The sequence below is a fragment of the Cornus florida genome, unplaced genomic scaffold, assembly GCF_030987335.1.
Source record: "Cornus florida cultivar Cherokee Brave unplaced genomic scaffold, ASM3098733v1 CherokeeBrave_3.0.0_Hap2_Chr02, whole genome shotgun sequence".
NCBI lineage: Eukaryota > Viridiplantae > Streptophyta > Magnoliopsida > Cornales > Cornaceae > Cornus > Cornus florida.
Window position 1 is genome coordinate 51,193,899 of NW_026775572.1, and position 16,861 is coordinate 51,210,759.

Consider the following 16,861-nt stretch of genomic DNA (forward strand, 5'->3'; position numbering starts at 1 on the left):
TGTGTTTAGTATTATAGAAGTCAAGAATATGAACTAATCAAGTTTATTTTACTGTCTTCCAGGATGGCTTTCCCGTGCAGTTTGAGGACTTCTTTGTTCTTTCTGCGGGCAAGGTTGATCCGCGACCCTCATACCATAACACTAGCCAAATCTGGCCTGTAGGTTACAGATCTTGCTGGCATGATAAGATTACTGGGTCCCTTTTTATATGTGATGTTTCAGATGGCGGTGATTCTGGTCCTACCTTCAAAGTCCGAAGATGTCCATGCTCCTCACAGCCCATTCCTAGTGGTGCAACAGTCCTCTCCAAGCCAAAATTTGGCTCAAATGATGGGAAAGTTGAAATGGGAAAAGTTGATCCTGCTGTCTTTGGAATGGATGATGACGACACTGTGAATATCCAGATCATGCTAACAGAATATAGCCCACCACATCTGAATTATGATATTTGCTCTGGGAATAGTGGAAATGAAGTTTCTGACTTCCATAGAGCAAATAGTTTGACAAGAGATTCCAGTTGCCCTCCCCAAAGATATGGAAATGCCGTACCTGATAGTTTTCAGCTGGGGGATATTATTGGTGAATTTGTTGTGGAAGGGAGGTCATCATTATTGGTGTGGGAAAAGGTGTCCCAAACTTTAATGCACGCATACCGTGATGTATATAAGCAAACAGGTGTACTTAAGTTTTACTGTAAGCATGTCATGGATGAAATGAGTTTAAAAGCAACGGATGCTTCGGATCCATTGTCCAAGTTTTGTTATTTATCTGGCCCTTTTAACATCCCACAATTAATTCAGAGTGATGATGAATTTGAAACTTCTTGTGGAATGCTGATGAAATGGTTGCAACAGGATAGATTTGGATTGGATGTAGAATTTGTACAAGAAATAATAGAACAGCTTCCTGGGGTTAGTTCCTGTTCAGAATATAACTTTCTGAATAAAAGAAGTCACAATTCAAGTTTGCAAACAGTTAGAAGCGGATTTCTTCTGGCTAATAGGACGAATGATGTTCAATGTGAGAAAGAAGCTGGTGGTTTCTTCAGAAGTTGCAAAAAACCCAGGAAGCAGGCGGTCGAAGACTCTGGTACGAAGGATTCCTGTCCTTTAGGCAAGCCGCTGAGCTCAAAGCTTCCTGCTTTTTTGATCGGCGATGTTATCCAGGTATCATGAATTACTTAAGTAATGCTAGCAAAATTCTTTTCACTAGGTTCTATATTCTCATCATTTCTGCCTTGTCTGTTTAGGCTTGGGAGTTCTTATGTCGTTTCTCGGAGGTTTTAGGACTGGAGGAACCTTTTTCATTCCAAGAACTTGAATTTGAACTTATAGATCCATGGTTAGACAGCCTACACCCAGGAGTCCAAGATGGTGGAGATGTCAGCTTGTGTAAAAGCAATAGTGTAAATGATCATGTCTTGTTTTCAAGGAACTCTTCTGCTTCAACAGTTCCTAGTGAAAATCCATGTGCATTTATTGCAATGGAAACAGCATCTATGAAGGAAGATGCCCAAGCCAGACTGGCTTCTCATACTTATGGTAGATGTACAGGTGCAGCACTGGCAAAAGCTCATAGTGCACTTCTGAGGGTGCTAGTAGGTGAATTGCTTTCAAAAGTTGCGACATATGATGTTGGTGCTGGAGAATCTAAGTCAAGACGAGGTCGGAAAAAAGATGCAGATAACTCGGTTATTGCAAGGAAAACAAAGCTTGATATGCTCCCAATGAATGAATTTACTTGGCCCGAATTAGCCCGGAGATATATTTTAGCTGTATTGTTCATGGAGGGTAATCTTGACTCCGCAGAGATTGCTTGGCGTGAGAGCGGGAAAGTCTTCCATTGTTTACAAGGTGATGGCGGGACTCTTTGTGGTTCTCTTACAGGAGTGGCTGGAATGGAGGCGGATGCACTGGTAAGATTGATTGTTCATTCCTTTGAACTGTTTTATAATAGTATTAGTACTTTTTATTTTTATTTTTTATTTTTATGGTGCTTTATAATAGCATTAGTTGTTTGTCTTGTTGAGTAATTTTGAAGATAAAAGTTCATCTGTCTTGGAAGAGTGAAATTTGGAAGTATTATCTGCATTACTTGATCTGATATGTTCTCATTATCTTCACTCATTACCTTACCATTTGCATCTGTATCTACAGTCGTGATTATAATCTTCAATTTTAATTAGATTGATGGATGAAAAAAATGAAAATACGACAATGAAGTGCGAAGAAACCTAGAGTGTATTTGGACTGGATTTCATGATGCTTAATATGAGTTGTTCAAAGTTTGGATTTGATGATGCTTGAAATTAGTTTGAAATATTGGATTTCATTATGAGTTGCTCAAATTAAGGGTAATGCTAGGGAAAACTTGGGAAGGTGAAGTCAAAATTAATATGAGATAGAAAGATATGACTGAATTTCATTTATAATTAAATAGAGGAAATAGAGATTTATTTATTTGACCCAAATAGTTGGGTTAAATAAATTTGAATTTTGTTTTAAATTTAGCTCCTGTTGGACTTTGGAAAGAATAAAGAAAATTACAAGCCAAAATTGCAATTAAATTGGATAGCAATATGTGTAATTAGATTTTTTATTGGAATTGTGAATGGAAATGTGCAAGTTTTGATCAATTTGCTCTACTCAATTTGGGGAATAATCATGACTTATGCAGTACTTTTAGTTGCCTTCCATAACCTTTCTAATTTTTTTTTTCCGTGTGCTTTTTTTTTTTATACTCATGTTGGATTAAAAAATGCTGTATTTATTATATGTTCTTCTTCTTCTTTCATTTCTTTGGATTTACAAAATGTCTTCCTTTTATTTGTTTTAAGCCGCTGTTCTCATAGTCTGTTTATGAAAAATTCTAGCTGTATATGCTTGTGTATTTGCTGCTTTATAACTTTAGGCTATCACATGCCTGAAAATTGTTATGACGCGTACCATTCCGCTTGTCTCTTTGCTGTTCATAACTGTTAGCATGTATGATAGCCACGATTTATGGAATGACTTACCATATTAGTAGAGATTTGATTATGCATATTTTAGCATATATGATAGCCATGATTTATGGAATGACTTACCATATTAGGAGAGATTTGATTTAGATTTGATTTAGTTTCCTTTCTTGTAATATGAGCATGGGCTCTTATTTTATCTATAAACACTAGAGCTATGAATGAGTGATTAATTATCATTCAAGCCTTTACATATTATACATCTCATTCAAGCCTTTATACAATTCTCTCATTATTTTTCTTTTTATATTTCTACTTGGTATCAGAGCTAGGGTGGTCCGACTGCAATGAGGGCATTGCGAGTCGGTACCACCCATTCGGGAATGGTCTAAGGTGACATCGCCCATCCGGGAGGTGCTGGGTAGGCAGGTGGTCTGACCTCAATGAGGGCGTTGCGAGTTTGGCACCACCCATTCATAAATGGTCTGAGCAGACATAGTTGTTTCTTTTTTATGGTCTGAGGAGACATTGTTGATTCTCTCATCTACATTGTTTAAACATATGAACGAAGGGGAATGGTTAAACACGTGTGTGAAGGGAAATGGTTTGAGGAAACATTGTTGGTTGTTTATAGTCTGACAAGACATGATTGGTTGATTACGGTCTGAGGAGACATTGTTGGATGTTTACGGTCTGAGGAGACATGATTGGTTGTTTATGGTCTGAGGAGACATTGTTAATTGTTTGTTGTCTAAGGAGACATTTTTGATTTGTTGATTGTCACTTCATCTGAGAGAAAATCATCGCTAGTCAGATTTGCACTCCATTTGTCACAAGCTCTCAGCAGCTTGCAAACATTCTTACAAAGGGCGTCGGTAAGATTGTGTTTGAAAATGCATTTTCCAAGTTGGGCATTTTAGATATTCACGCACCAACTTGAGAGGGAGTGTTGGCGTATATGATAGCCATGATTTATGGAATGACTTACCATATTAGCAGAGATTTGATTATGCATATGTTAGCATATATGATAGCCATGATTTATGGAATGATTTACCATATTAACAGAGATTTGATTTAGTTTCCTTTCTTGTAATATGAGCATGGGCTGTTATTTTATGTATAAATACGAGCTGTGAATGAGTGATTAAATATCATATAAGCCTTTACATATTATACATCTCATTCAAGCCTTTACACAATTCTCTCATTTTTCTTCTTTTTTTATTTCTACTATAACGCATTGTATTACCTCTAATGGCTTTGGTCTGTTTATGAAAAATTGTTTGCTGTAAAAATGCTATCATCTGTAAGAAAGTTACATGCATGGAAACTTAAGGGTACGTGTGAAACAAATTTCATTTCTTTTGAGGTAATGCTATTACTATACTGCCATTTCTCCGAGGGAGTGAACAAGTGGTGTTGGGGGGATTCCAAACATGGTAGATTTGAGGTGTGAGCTTACAGGTGTGCCAAAGCCCCCTCTAAGGTGGCTTTCTCTGGATGGACGACTGCTTTTGTGAGGGTTTTGAGGATCGATAATCTACGGAAGAGGAGGCATATCATGATGAACTGGTGTTGCATGTATTCTTACTTATCACACCAAAAAAAAAAAAAAGAGAGAGAGAGAGAAAAGAACTGGTGTTGCATGTGCAAGAGGGATGAAGAGAGTGGATCACTCTCCTACACTGTGCAGTGGCTAGAGATGTGTGGACCATGTTCTTCGCTCTTTTCGGAGTCCAATGGGTGTTGCCTAGTTCCACGAGGAGCATGCTTGAGTCTTAGAGGGGATGTATAATGGGTTTTGCAGCTGGGGATGCTTGTCAAATTACCCCTATGTGTGGGGTTTTGTGGCGTGAGAGGAATAGGAGGTCATTCAATGGGTAGGAAACTCCTACTCCGACATTAAAATATATTGATTCTTTATTCTTTTTGGCGAAAGGGAGGAGTTGTAAATCCTTAGTGAAGTAGTTTTTTGATAGCTTGATTGTATAGGATTTTATGTCTAATGGGCCCTTGAATGGCTTTTGTTTATCTTTTGGTGCATTCTCCTTTTGAGCTCTCGTAATGAAATCTAACTAATCGAAAGAAAAGAAGACCAACTTTAGTAATTACTTAAATTTTTACCAACCTGATTTATTTTATGCATGTTAACTTCCTAAAATAGTTCTTATTTAAGTTTCTCAAGAGGTTGTGTTTTATAACTGTTGAACAACTGCCTCAATTTTTCACTGGCCTAATTATGCCATTCTGGTGTTTTCAGACTCGTATGGTTTCTGGTTTGGAAAAACTAGTGATGTTTGGTTATAGGATTATTTTTTAGTCACATAGTGTTCTGCAATGAAGCATGGACACAGATACAAGATTCGGCATGACATGGTATTGATACGACGATACGACAAATGCTTAAAAAGTAAGACATGAATACGTCAAGAAAACAACAATATATATTGTATCTTGTAGATATGTATAAAACTTTAATATATATATTTCCTTATTTACATCTAAATTTATAATTGTTGTCATGCTATTTATTAGTATTATTATTATTTTTTAATAAAAAAATTATGTTAAATAAACTGAGAGCTGAGAGTAAAATCATGGATGGATTTTAGACTAAATTAGTCGTGATATATATATATATATCAATACGTCTGTTTGAAGAAATACGATACGTCTCTTAACAATTATGCTTTGATCTTATACTTGAAAAATATTATATTTTAATGTTTAAGAGTTTTTAAATGTGTCTTAAAGTAAATGAGAAGTATTTGATATGTGGCCGAGGTATCTGAGAAGTATCGGATACGTGTTAGAATAAAAAGATGATTCTCAAATTAGAGATACATTTAGGAAGTACAGGACACAATCCACGAGTATGTGAGGAGTGTCGTTATCTGACACGGAAATGATAACTCCCCTTTTATTAAAGTATCCGTGCTTCATATGTGTTCTGTTTTATTTCATTTTTCTTTCTCCTTTTGTCTCATTTTTTCTTATTAAAATTTTAATCTGGATTGTAATTTTATGTTTGCTTTCTTTTTTCTTTGTATTTTTATAATTAAATTAAGCTTTCCATTTCCATCTATCTGGTTTTCTCTTCTATATATCGAGCTGGTCTGAAATTCTCTTTGTAATGTGCCTGATATAAGTTATTTTGAATCTCCTGCATAACAGTTGACTTCTTGTAGAATTTGCATTTGATCTATGTTGCAGTTCTGTAATTCACTAGAACTTTTGTAACTTCTATAATTGATTTATTTAATTAAACAGAAATTTCTTTTTGAATAATGATGCACTAATTTATGTAATTCTCAGCTTCTTGCAGAGGCCACAAAGAAAATCATTGGTTCAGCAAAGAGTAAGAATGTTGTTATTGGCCTAGATGAGAAGGAGCCTGATGCAGTTGATGATTCGAAGATAGTTAATGTGAATGATGGTGAAGTCCCTGAGTGGGCGCAGGTGCTAGAACCTGTAAGGAAGCTACCCACAAATGTAGGGGCAAGAATTAGGAAGTGTATCTACAGTGCTTTAGCAAAAAGTCCTCCAGAATGGGCAAAAAAGATACTGGAGCATTCCATTAGCAAGGAAGTTTACAAGGGGAATGCATCAGGTCCTACGAAGGTACATTCATTGTTTCTTCTTAACCATTTGTCAAAATATTATCTAATAAATTAACGTGGACAGCATAAGGTTCATTTTTGCAACGCATTTTATGTTTGGGAAAGCTAGTGACAGCCAGCCAATTAGGCACTCAGAATTTGGTTGGCCAGCATGAATTGTGAGTCCAATAAAAGATGGTTCGGTTTGTAGGGTGAAGTTAGCAGAGTCATCTCCCTTTTTTCCCGTGGAAAGTATAAATCACATAGTTGACTGATGAATCCAATTTTTGCAGCTCTCCAAACCGCCCAACTCCCCAATTATATACACGTTGAGTTTCTTTCTTTCTTTCTTTTTCATCTTTATTTTATTTTATTTTATTTTATTTTTATTTTATTTATTATTATTATTATTAGATATGACCAAAAAAATTGAGTTGAATCCCCATTTTTATGGCAATGATATATATATTTTTATTACTCTTTGTTTGTTTGATCAAATCTTCACATGTCTGTAGCTGATAATGGTGCCGGTGTCCTGTTCCTGTTTTATGCTTGTTTGGAAATTTTGGTGTGGTATACTAGACCTTTCCCATCAAGCATTTCCTTATGTTTGATATTTATATATTTGGAATTCTGTGTATTGCATTTTTTGAACTGCTGTTGACAATATGAGAAACAGATTTCCTTCTGTTTTTTGTTGAGACGAGAGAGCCAGTTATTTAATGTGAACATGGTGGTATTTAGAAATGGCCGCCCCACAACCCCCCCCCCCCCCCCTCCTCCTCCTCCTCGCTGTTCTCGTATTTTTTTGTCAACCAACTGCCAAAGAATAGTTTGTTGTTTCGTACAATTTCTATACATTACTTCCTCAAATGAGTTATATTTATGAATATTCAAAATACTGAGTTATTTCATTGAACCATTGATGGAGTACAGAGAGCTGTTATCTCATTGCTGGCAGAAGTGAGCCGTGAAATTCCGCAGCGCAAACCTGATAAGAAAGAAAAAAGGAAGTGTGTCAACACAATTGATTTAATTATGAAGAAATGTCGTATTGTGCTACGGCGTGCTGCTGCTGCAGATGAAGAAAGAGTCTTCTGCAATCTTTTGGGAAGAACATTTCTGAATTCTAGTGACAATGACGACGAGGGACTTCTTGGTTTTCCTGCAATGGTATCTCGTCCTTTAGACTTCAGGACCATTGATATGAGACTGGCTGCTGGGTCCTATGGTGGATCACATGAAGCTTTTCTAGATGATGTTCGGGAGGTATGCTTTCTTCTACTTCTTCTGATTGGACTGTATATTCTTTGCTCACATTTAATCATTATTTTTTTCCCAAGACATTTTACTGGTTGCTTGTCCTGCAAGTCTTTATAATATTTCAAGTTTATAAGTGAAAAGATATGAAACAGTATTGAGAGAGGATTTCATAAACTGTACATGTTGATTGTCGAAGTTTGGAATCGACTGACTAGTTGTGCAGTGTACTGGTGAAGACAGAACAGATTCTAGAATGGGAATGTAGGAGACATTTGAGGTTATGTGGGATTTATGTGAAGCACAAATGGCACTGTTGTACTTTTTGATCAACCAATTAATTTAAAATTGATGTTTTGGAAACTCTTAGACAGCATCATTACTTGATCATAGAGAAAGAGTATTAGGCTGTGACAACGATCAGGACTTAGGTAAAAGTGAGAGGAAGGGCAACCGATGAAATATGTCCAAAAAGTTAATTGTACCTCAACCTAGATATTAGGATTGGGGCCATGTCAATAATGCTTTATAAGTTTTGACAATTGATATAGCTCACAATAGTTGTTTATGTGTAATGTACGCTGAACTGTCAAGATCACTACTTGATCATAGAGAAAGAGTATTAGGATGTGACAACGATCTTGACTTAGGTAAAAGTGAGAGGAAGGGCAACCGATGAATTATGTCCGAAAAGTTAATTGTACCTCAACCTAGATATTAGGATTGGGGTCATGTCAATAATGCTTCATAAGTTTTGACAATTGATATAGCTCACAATAGTTGTTTATGTGTAACCTACGTTGAACTGTCAAGATCACTAACTCTTATGTTCTTTTCCAGGTTTGGCGTAATATACGCACTGCATATGGGGATCGGTCTGATTTGATTGATTTGGCTGAAACACTATCCCAAAATTTTGAATCTCTGTATGAAAAAGAGGTTTGTGAGTACCACTCTGTTTCCTTTTTGTTCTTTAGTTTCTGCCAATGTTAACCTTCATGTCAAAACAACTTATCTGCTTTTCTGATTTTCCTTGTGTATCTCAAGCATTGAAAGGACAGGCTTGCTTGTAGAGACTCGTGAAAATGGATGCTGACTTAGGAAACCTTATTGTTTAAAAACTATCATCCTAAAACGTCTCTTTTTTATGGAATTCTAAAATAACGGGCCAGTGGCCTAGCGCTATCAGCCTCTTACTTTCCAAAGGGAAGGTCAGGGTTCAAGTTTTAGAAAAGACAAGTGTGTGTGAGTACCAACTAAGGAAAAAAAAAAAAAATATGTATACTATTTTCTACCAAAATACACTACTTTACTTATCAAAAAAAAATTCTAAAATAACAGTTGAAAATTTTTCTTAAATAAGAAACTATAAAAGTTTTACTGAAGACAAAAAGGAAGAACTGCAAATAAGTACACCGGCATGATACTGGCTCTTATCATATATTTCTTTGATTTCATGGTACTGGCTTGTGATGCTCTATTAAAGGCTTGTTTGGGGTATGATTGTTTCATCATTTTGAATGACTTATTAACTATCTTGTTACAGATTTTATGTAATCAAACAATCTTAGATTTTCATAGAGTCCACTATTTTGAATAGAAAAATTTTCAAACTTGTGATGTTGTGGCTTGAATTTGGTTCTGGGTCGCGTTGCCAAAGGTTTTTGACCCAACGACCCGTTGATTGAGCTTTGTGTGGGCCCAAGCCCCTTTTTGCTTGTGGGTTGTGGACCCTGTTTAGTACTCTCTTGTAGCCTGATATATAAGGGCGTTTAGGGTTTGGAGTGGGATATTGAGACATTGAAAATCACAGAAAAGAGAGTGAGTGTGAGAGTGAGAGCTACGGTTTGGGGGGTTGAAACTTGTAATCTCCAGGTTTTCGCATACTGAATTCTTTCATTGGATCTTCACCGTGTGGACGTAGGCTTTGCCAAACCATGTAAATCTTTGTATTCTTTTTGTGTGGCATGTTTATAACCAAACTATTTATAGGTTGCTGGATGCTGATTTCGTTGTACTCCTATTTTGATTTTGACTTCAAAAATAAAGAACTTTCTTGTAACTCGGACTAGTCTAGACCTAGTAAGTACCATTTATAAAAGGCAAATTGCATAGTTTGATACAAAATAAGATCCATGGACAATGACTTATGACACATGTCCAGTAAAATTTGAATTACCAAAATATCCTCAACTAAACTGATTACACAATGTACAAATCATGCGCTATGTAAAATTTCAATATGTCTCTTTTATTGTTAGCATACTCTGCATGAGATAGATAGAGATAGAGAAGGGTTTAGCATAATTGAGGACCTGACCCTTTGAAAGAAAAAGAACTTTGTCTTGAAAATATTTTTCTTTATTGTTTCAGTAAATAGTCAGATCTTTAGGTCCATGTCTAGCATGTGGATCTCTTTCGCCAACTATTTGATTACATCAGTTATGAGTATATATATTGATAATTGGTTCCTTGAGTTGTCATGGTCTAGAATGGCTGAAAATTATATTTTGGTGTTGTGCGGCTTCATTATGTACCATCAGATGCCCTCCAAATGTAACGCTAAATGCTTTGTTCTCTCTTTGAGTTTTAACGTATTTATTTCCTTCTCCAGGTTCTTACTCTGGTTCAGAAACTCATGGACAGTGGTGATTTTGAATGTTCAAGTGATGAAACAAAGAAAGAGATGGTTGATATGCTTGTATGTGCAAATGAGAGCTCACTTCCCAAAGCTCCCTGGGATGACGGGGTTTGCAAAGTATGTGGCATAGATAAAGATGATGACTATGTTCTGTTGTGTGATACTTGTGATTCTGAGTATCATACGTATTGCCTAAACCCTCCACTTGCAAAAATTCCTGAAGGAAACTGGTATTGTCCTTCTTGTGTTGCTGGTGAATTCATTTCTCAAAGTGTACCCTGTGGTACTCAGGTAATTAGCCAGTACCGTAAAAAGCGATATCAGGGAGAACTTACTCGTAACTTTTTGGAGGCACTGGCCCGCTTAGCAAACACTATGGAGTTAAAAGAGTACTGGGAGTTCAGTGTGGAAGAGGTTTGTTTGTCTACCACATTGTACATTTCCTATACTTATGTTTAATAAAGGTTGATCTGGTCACATTTATGAAAATTTCTGCATTGAAAACTGCTACCTTGGTTATGTTTGTATTTGATCATTTTATTTTTAGTAAGCTGGGTTTTTATACTGCTCTTAGTCATTAACCAGTATTGTCATTCAGTTTTGACTTCAATATGGTATAGGGTTATGCCTTCACACACCATTCATAGCTTGTTTTTCTTCGTATGCATCGAACTATGATTCAACCCTGTATCCCCCCCTCCTTTTTTTGTGATAGAGACGAATCAATGATATCTATCCTAGACAACTATCTTTCAGAACTCTGCTGTCTTTTCTCATGGCTAAGAATATATTCCCTGTTATTGTGGAGGCTGACCTTTGTTGTGACAGTTTGTCAAGCGTCAAATAGTTTGTCGTGTGCAAGGAAAACGTTGTATATGAGTTGTATTTTGTAATCTTTTTTATCCGTCTTTTTTCCACTTTTATTGGGCTAAGTCTGCTTTTGCCTTTGATGCAGAGAATTTTACTTCTGAAATTTTTGTGTGATGAGGCTCTAAACTCGGTTGTTATTCGCAACCACCTAGATCGGTGTGCCTCTGCATCCACTGATTTGCAGCAGAAACTGCGTACCATCTCTTCAGAGTGGAAAATCCTAAAACTCAGAGAAGAAATTCTAGCTGCAAATTTGGCGAAAGTAAACATGAATATGCATAATGGAGTTGGAGTGGGTTCAGATGGGTACACTTCTGTGAATGATGGTAAATTGATGGGGCAGTTGCCTAGTGGAAGCAGCTATATTTCATCCTTTTCTGGTAGTTTTGCACAGTCAGAGGATTGTCCACAGTGGAATGTGCCAAATGATTACAGAAAACAACTGTCTTTTTCAAAAAGCATTTCAGAGAATGCTAGTACCAGTAGTAGAAATCAAATTTTTACTCTTTGTGATACAGTTGGTCAATTACAATATCAGCAGCCTATGAAGGATCAAAATCTAGTGTACGATAATCTTTTTTCTCAAACACGTTCTTCTGCAAAAGGAGCCAACTCTCATAATGAGCTCACCCAGTCTATTCCTCCGCAACAGAAAAATGACTTGAGTGGAGAAAATGCCTGGAGTAATTCTGGCACACAGCAGGAGTTAAGACATAGTAGTAGTGGTAGTAGTAGTAAAGGTTCCATGCTTACTACTAGTCAAGTTCCACAGTGTGGCATCTCATCTGACTCCATTAACCCCCATATGGCTGAGCATAAGCCTTATATCGACATGAACTCAGTAATGCATGGCAATCATTCCTCTGTCCAAGTTGGTTTGCATGTTTCCCAAGCGTACAACCTTGAGATGAGCTCCCTCAAGGATGAGATTTCTGTTTTGCAGAAGTCATTTGCCCATCTAGAATCAGAACTTCTAAAGGTATCCATTCGTAAGGAATGTTTAGGAAGGGACTCTGCTGGCCGACTGTACTGGGTTTTTGGCAGTCCTGGTACTTGTTCACAGTTGGTTGTTAATGAGAATATGACAGAGCAATGGAGTAAAATGAACGTGCTTGAGAATCCAAATGGCATTCCCGTGTCCACATGGATTTCTTATCAATCTGATACTGAAATTGAAGCACTCATTGGCTGGCTGAGAGATGATGATGCAAGAGAGAGAGATTTGAAAGAGTCCATTTTGAATTGGCAGAAAATTAAATCCAATGACTTCAATAAGTCTAAAAATAATGTTCAAAATGAGAAACAACCATGTCAATTAAAGCCCACTGATACCGGAAAAGCTGTGGATTCTAGTTTCCTGGTGACCAAGGCTGTCAGTGCTTTGGAAAAGAGGTATGGTCCTTGCTTGGAACTAGATGCCGCTAACATCCCAAAGAAGCGGGGTCGAAAGACAAAAGTAATCTATGAGGGGAGAATGTACAGGTGTGAGTGCCTAGAACCTATATGGCCTTCTAGACACCATTGCATGTCATGCCACCATATGTTTTCCACTCGCGAGGAACTAGAGGGCCATAATGATGGAACATGCAGTACGAATGCACCTGTCACAGACAAGAGCAAGGTAAATGAGGATTCCTCAAAGCAGAAGCGATCGATGGGGACTGAAACCTCACTTGAGGAGCCTGCTGATGGCACAAGAATTGTTGGAGCATCAAAAAGTGAAAAGCATGAGCTTGGCTCCAATTTGATTCAGTTTCAGAAGGAGCCAGAATGTCCCTTTGATTTTGACAAGATCCGTGCTAAGTTTGCCCCTCAAGGTTCTCTAAAAGAGATGGTAAGAGATGTAGGCCTTATTGCTTCTAATGGCAATCCATCATTTGTACCAACCATATCTCCTTATCTTGATGACCCCACCTTATCGATGGTCCCTACCAGGCAAAAAGAGGTTATGGCTGGTGATGGATCTTCAAATTTGGAAAATCAGCTTCAAAAATCAATTGAAGGGACCAGTATTGGAGCTTCCAGGAACTACAATAACATTTCCAACAATTTACCAAGATGTGCTGAAAATGGCAAAGATGGGGAAGCATCAAAATCTGAGATATTGAAACCTAATTATGTGAATGGAAAGGAGAGATTCTCTTCACGAAAAAACAGAAGTTCAGTGATTGGGGTAGGTAATTGCTGCATAATTCGTGAATCCTCATTAAGACCATTAGTAGTGGGCAAGGTTTTTCAAATTCTAAGGCGGCTGAAAATCAACTTGCTTGACATGGATGCTGCCCTTCCTGAAGAAGCTGTGAGACCATCAATGGCACACTGGGAAAAAAGATGTTCCTGGCGAGCGTTTGTAAAATCTGCAAGGTCAATCTATGAGGTTAGTCTTATATCTCTCTCTCTCTCTCTCTCTCTCTCTTTTTTCTATTCTTTTTTTATTTTTATTTTTATTTTTTTATAAGTTGCCATAATCAAACTAGTTTTAGATTTTTAGTGCAAGAAATATCTTCTTGTCCTCGTTCTTATTTTGCATGAATTTAGATTCTATTGAAAAGCACTTTATCAAAATGCTGTCTGTCATGGTGCATCCTAACTGAAGCTCTGTGATTGAATATTCATACCAAATGTCAATGTCAGAGCCCTAAGATGATATGTAGTAAAAATATGGGATATTCACTATTTCTGTGTTCTTTTTTCTCATAGTATCTTTATTCTTTTTACATTTATTGTCTAGCATGTTAGTGTTTATCTTTTATATTATTCTATTCTTGTGCCAATATCAACCTTTGTCAGATCAAAGCTACTTCTGGGGGGAAAAGGACCAAAACTTGTCTTCACTAAAAATGCTTATTTGACAAAGTAGTGATGTTAGCTTAATAGGTGAGAAGATATATTAAGTTGAACTTTGACTTGCTTGGATATTTGCAAGTGGCAATAATAAACTTCTGTGCTGCCATAGTGCTGTTCTGTCTTCTGAACTTGTGTAAGTTGAGTTGGCGGACTCTTGATCAAGTATACTTTTAAGGTGGAGATTTTATGGTCTAAGGTAGTCTCTATCCCTTTCTTGTGTTTTCTTTATATGAAATTTAGTGCCAATCGTTGCTGTTTACACGGCAGAACTTTCTGACATAGAATAACTAGCGGAAAATTTGCACTCGAAGTAGAAATGCCATCACAACTCAAACAGCCATTGTTCCTGGTCTGTTGTTGATTACTTTAAATGTCCCTCCTCAGACTACAAGTAAACATAATAAAACATAGTTTTACAGAGAGTTTTTGCCATTGAGAATGATCTTTCAATGACTTCTCTTATAAATTTAGCTATTTAAACCCCCTTTTTTTTTTTCAAACATGTGCTCCATCTATTTCATGCAACTTCTGAAACAAGTTTAACTTTCAATTGGTCCTTCAGATGGTTCTAGCGACAATCATACTCGAGAACATGATTAAACCCGAGTACCTAAAAAATGATTGGTGGTATTGGTCATCACATTCAGCTGCCGCCAAAATTTCTACTCTCTCCGCCCTTGCTCTCCTTTTATACACCTTGGATGCTGCCATTATATATGAGAAACCTTTGCCCAGCTTGGATTCAATAGAGATTCTGAAGCCAGATTGCAAGTCAAACAAAGAAGATTCTCCCATATCAGATCCAACAGACAACCTGAAGCCAGGCAGCCCGCAGGTCCAAAAGTCCCATGAGTCGGATATAACTGTTAATCCAAAACCAAGAAGCAGACCTAGCAGGAGGAAGAAAGATTCAGGGGGCTGACCTTTCAAACATGCTTCTATCATTGTGGGAAACTTCATCCAAGTTTACTCCGTGTTTGTGGCATGTGAATCAAAAGCAGGTTCAAGCGTTCAAATGTGTACCTTCGTTCTAACTTTACAATGCTGTATGCCGGTCAGTGGATTTGACCCTGAAGTTGGAAGGCATGCGGACATCTGCTGCCATGGCCGGTCCTTCTCTGTATATATGAGGCAATGCTGATACACTGACACAGATACTGGATGGCGATTCAGAATCGACTTCAGCTGCAGTTGGCTTCTGCAATTGGCATCGGTTAACTGGAGAATTTGGTGTCATCTTCTGAAGAGCAACAACATCCATATCTGCATACAAATGAATCAATCTGATGTAAAAAAGAAAGAATGTGAACCTGACAGGTGTAGTTCAATATATATCTCAATTCAATGATAAATGTCTCGGTCATTCTTGCATTTCATTCTCCTCCAATCTTCGTACAATTTCATGGGAAATGTCGAGGTTAGGTTTCTTGCCAGTCTGTGAATCACTGTATGATGTCAAATGGCACTTAGATCCAGCTCGATCAGCTGGGATATTTGCCATCCGACAGTAGATCAGGTTTCCTCGAAACCTGGCTATGGTAAGATCAAAAGGTTGGGTTATTTTGTGCTATTGCAGAACCCACCCAACTTTTGGAAATTTTAGATTGTAATTCCTAAAATTGGCTTTCATACTAAGTTAGATGCAGGTAAATAGGAGTCCGGGAAATTATTACATGGTCCGAGGGTACATGGTCCCGGCCAATCACAATCTGACACGCAAAGAAAAATCTGAAGAGAGCTGACACATTTGCTTGCATGTCGAGTTGTGATTGCCCGGACCATCTAAAAATTTCTCTCTAGGAACCAAACCTGTGCTCATTCACATTTGGGATTTGTATGACTTAAAGGTTGGATTTTTGCTTGTTCTTGTCTTGGGAGGCCTGTTAGCTTTTCTCTTGGTTTGATCATCATTGGGAGCAATACATTGTTTAGAATAAGTGAGTTACACTAATAATCAAGCATGCAAATTCCAAATGGTCCCCATTTGTTTTTCAGTGGGGCAACCGTAGTAATATCAAGTGTACCGTAGCAGTAGTCTACTTTGAACAGTGGATGAGTGGAACAACTTATGATATAGCCACTATGAAGTGTTCTGTATCAAGTGGGATTAGTGGTTGAGCTGATTGCATGGTACAGATGCATATGAAATGTAATATGGTGATGAGTGAGATCTATTTTGGAGCCGTGTAGTCTCACAAAGCATGGCTTCACACCACAACAGCTGTCGTGGGCTCCATAGTTGTGTGAGCACCCGACAGTATAGGGTGTCATCAATTTTATTATTTCCCACTATTTTGTTTTCATTGTTATAGAGAAATATTTTGTCTTGGTAAAGCTATGTTAGCATTGGCATATGTTGGAATTGGATTAGTTCTTGCAAGTTGTGCTGCATTTTTAGGTTGAAGCCACATTTAAATTATCAGACAATCTGATACAATATATTTTACAGCGATTTGGATTCTCGAATTCTAGTAAATCCATTCATTTTACACCACACACTTCAAATTCATGTCCATGTCACCCCCAAACCACCCTAATTCAGTTAATTTTATGAAATCATGCATTTATTAGCTAAATTTCGCACGTGTTAAGCTTTAAATAGTTGGTGATATCGTGATAGTAAAATGACATGATATTACTGTTGTATTGCAGTTTTCAATCTCTTCACTTTCTGGTACATTT

At 37.2% G+C, this 16,861-nt stretch overlaps 1 protein-coding gene across 2 annotated transcripts in view; it reads left to right on the forward strand.

The window, feature by feature from the left end:
* Positions 1-15,555, forward strand: part of LOC132294973 (methyl-CpG-binding domain-containing protein 9-like) — a 31,692-nt gene extending 16,137 nt beyond the window's left edge. For both annotated transcript variants that reach the window (XM_059793030.1, XM_059793031.1), the window contains exons 3-10: positions 63-1,166; positions 1,250-1,915; positions 6,278-6,583; positions 7,498-7,830; positions 8,662-8,760; positions 10,436-10,876; positions 11,418-13,709; positions 14,742-15,555. In XM_059793030.1, coding sequence (XP_059649013.1) covers positions 63-1,166; positions 1,250-1,915; positions 6,278-6,583; positions 7,498-7,830; positions 8,662-8,760; positions 10,436-10,876; positions 11,418-13,709; positions 14,742-15,101 — 5,601 coding nt within the window. In that variant the 3' untranslated portion in view covers positions 15,102-15,555. The remainder of the gene's footprint in view (positions 1-62; positions 1,167-1,249; positions 1,916-6,277; positions 6,584-7,497; positions 7,831-8,661; positions 8,761-10,435; positions 10,877-11,417; positions 13,710-14,741) is intronic.
* Positions 15,556-16,861: the final 1,306 nt, after the last annotated feature.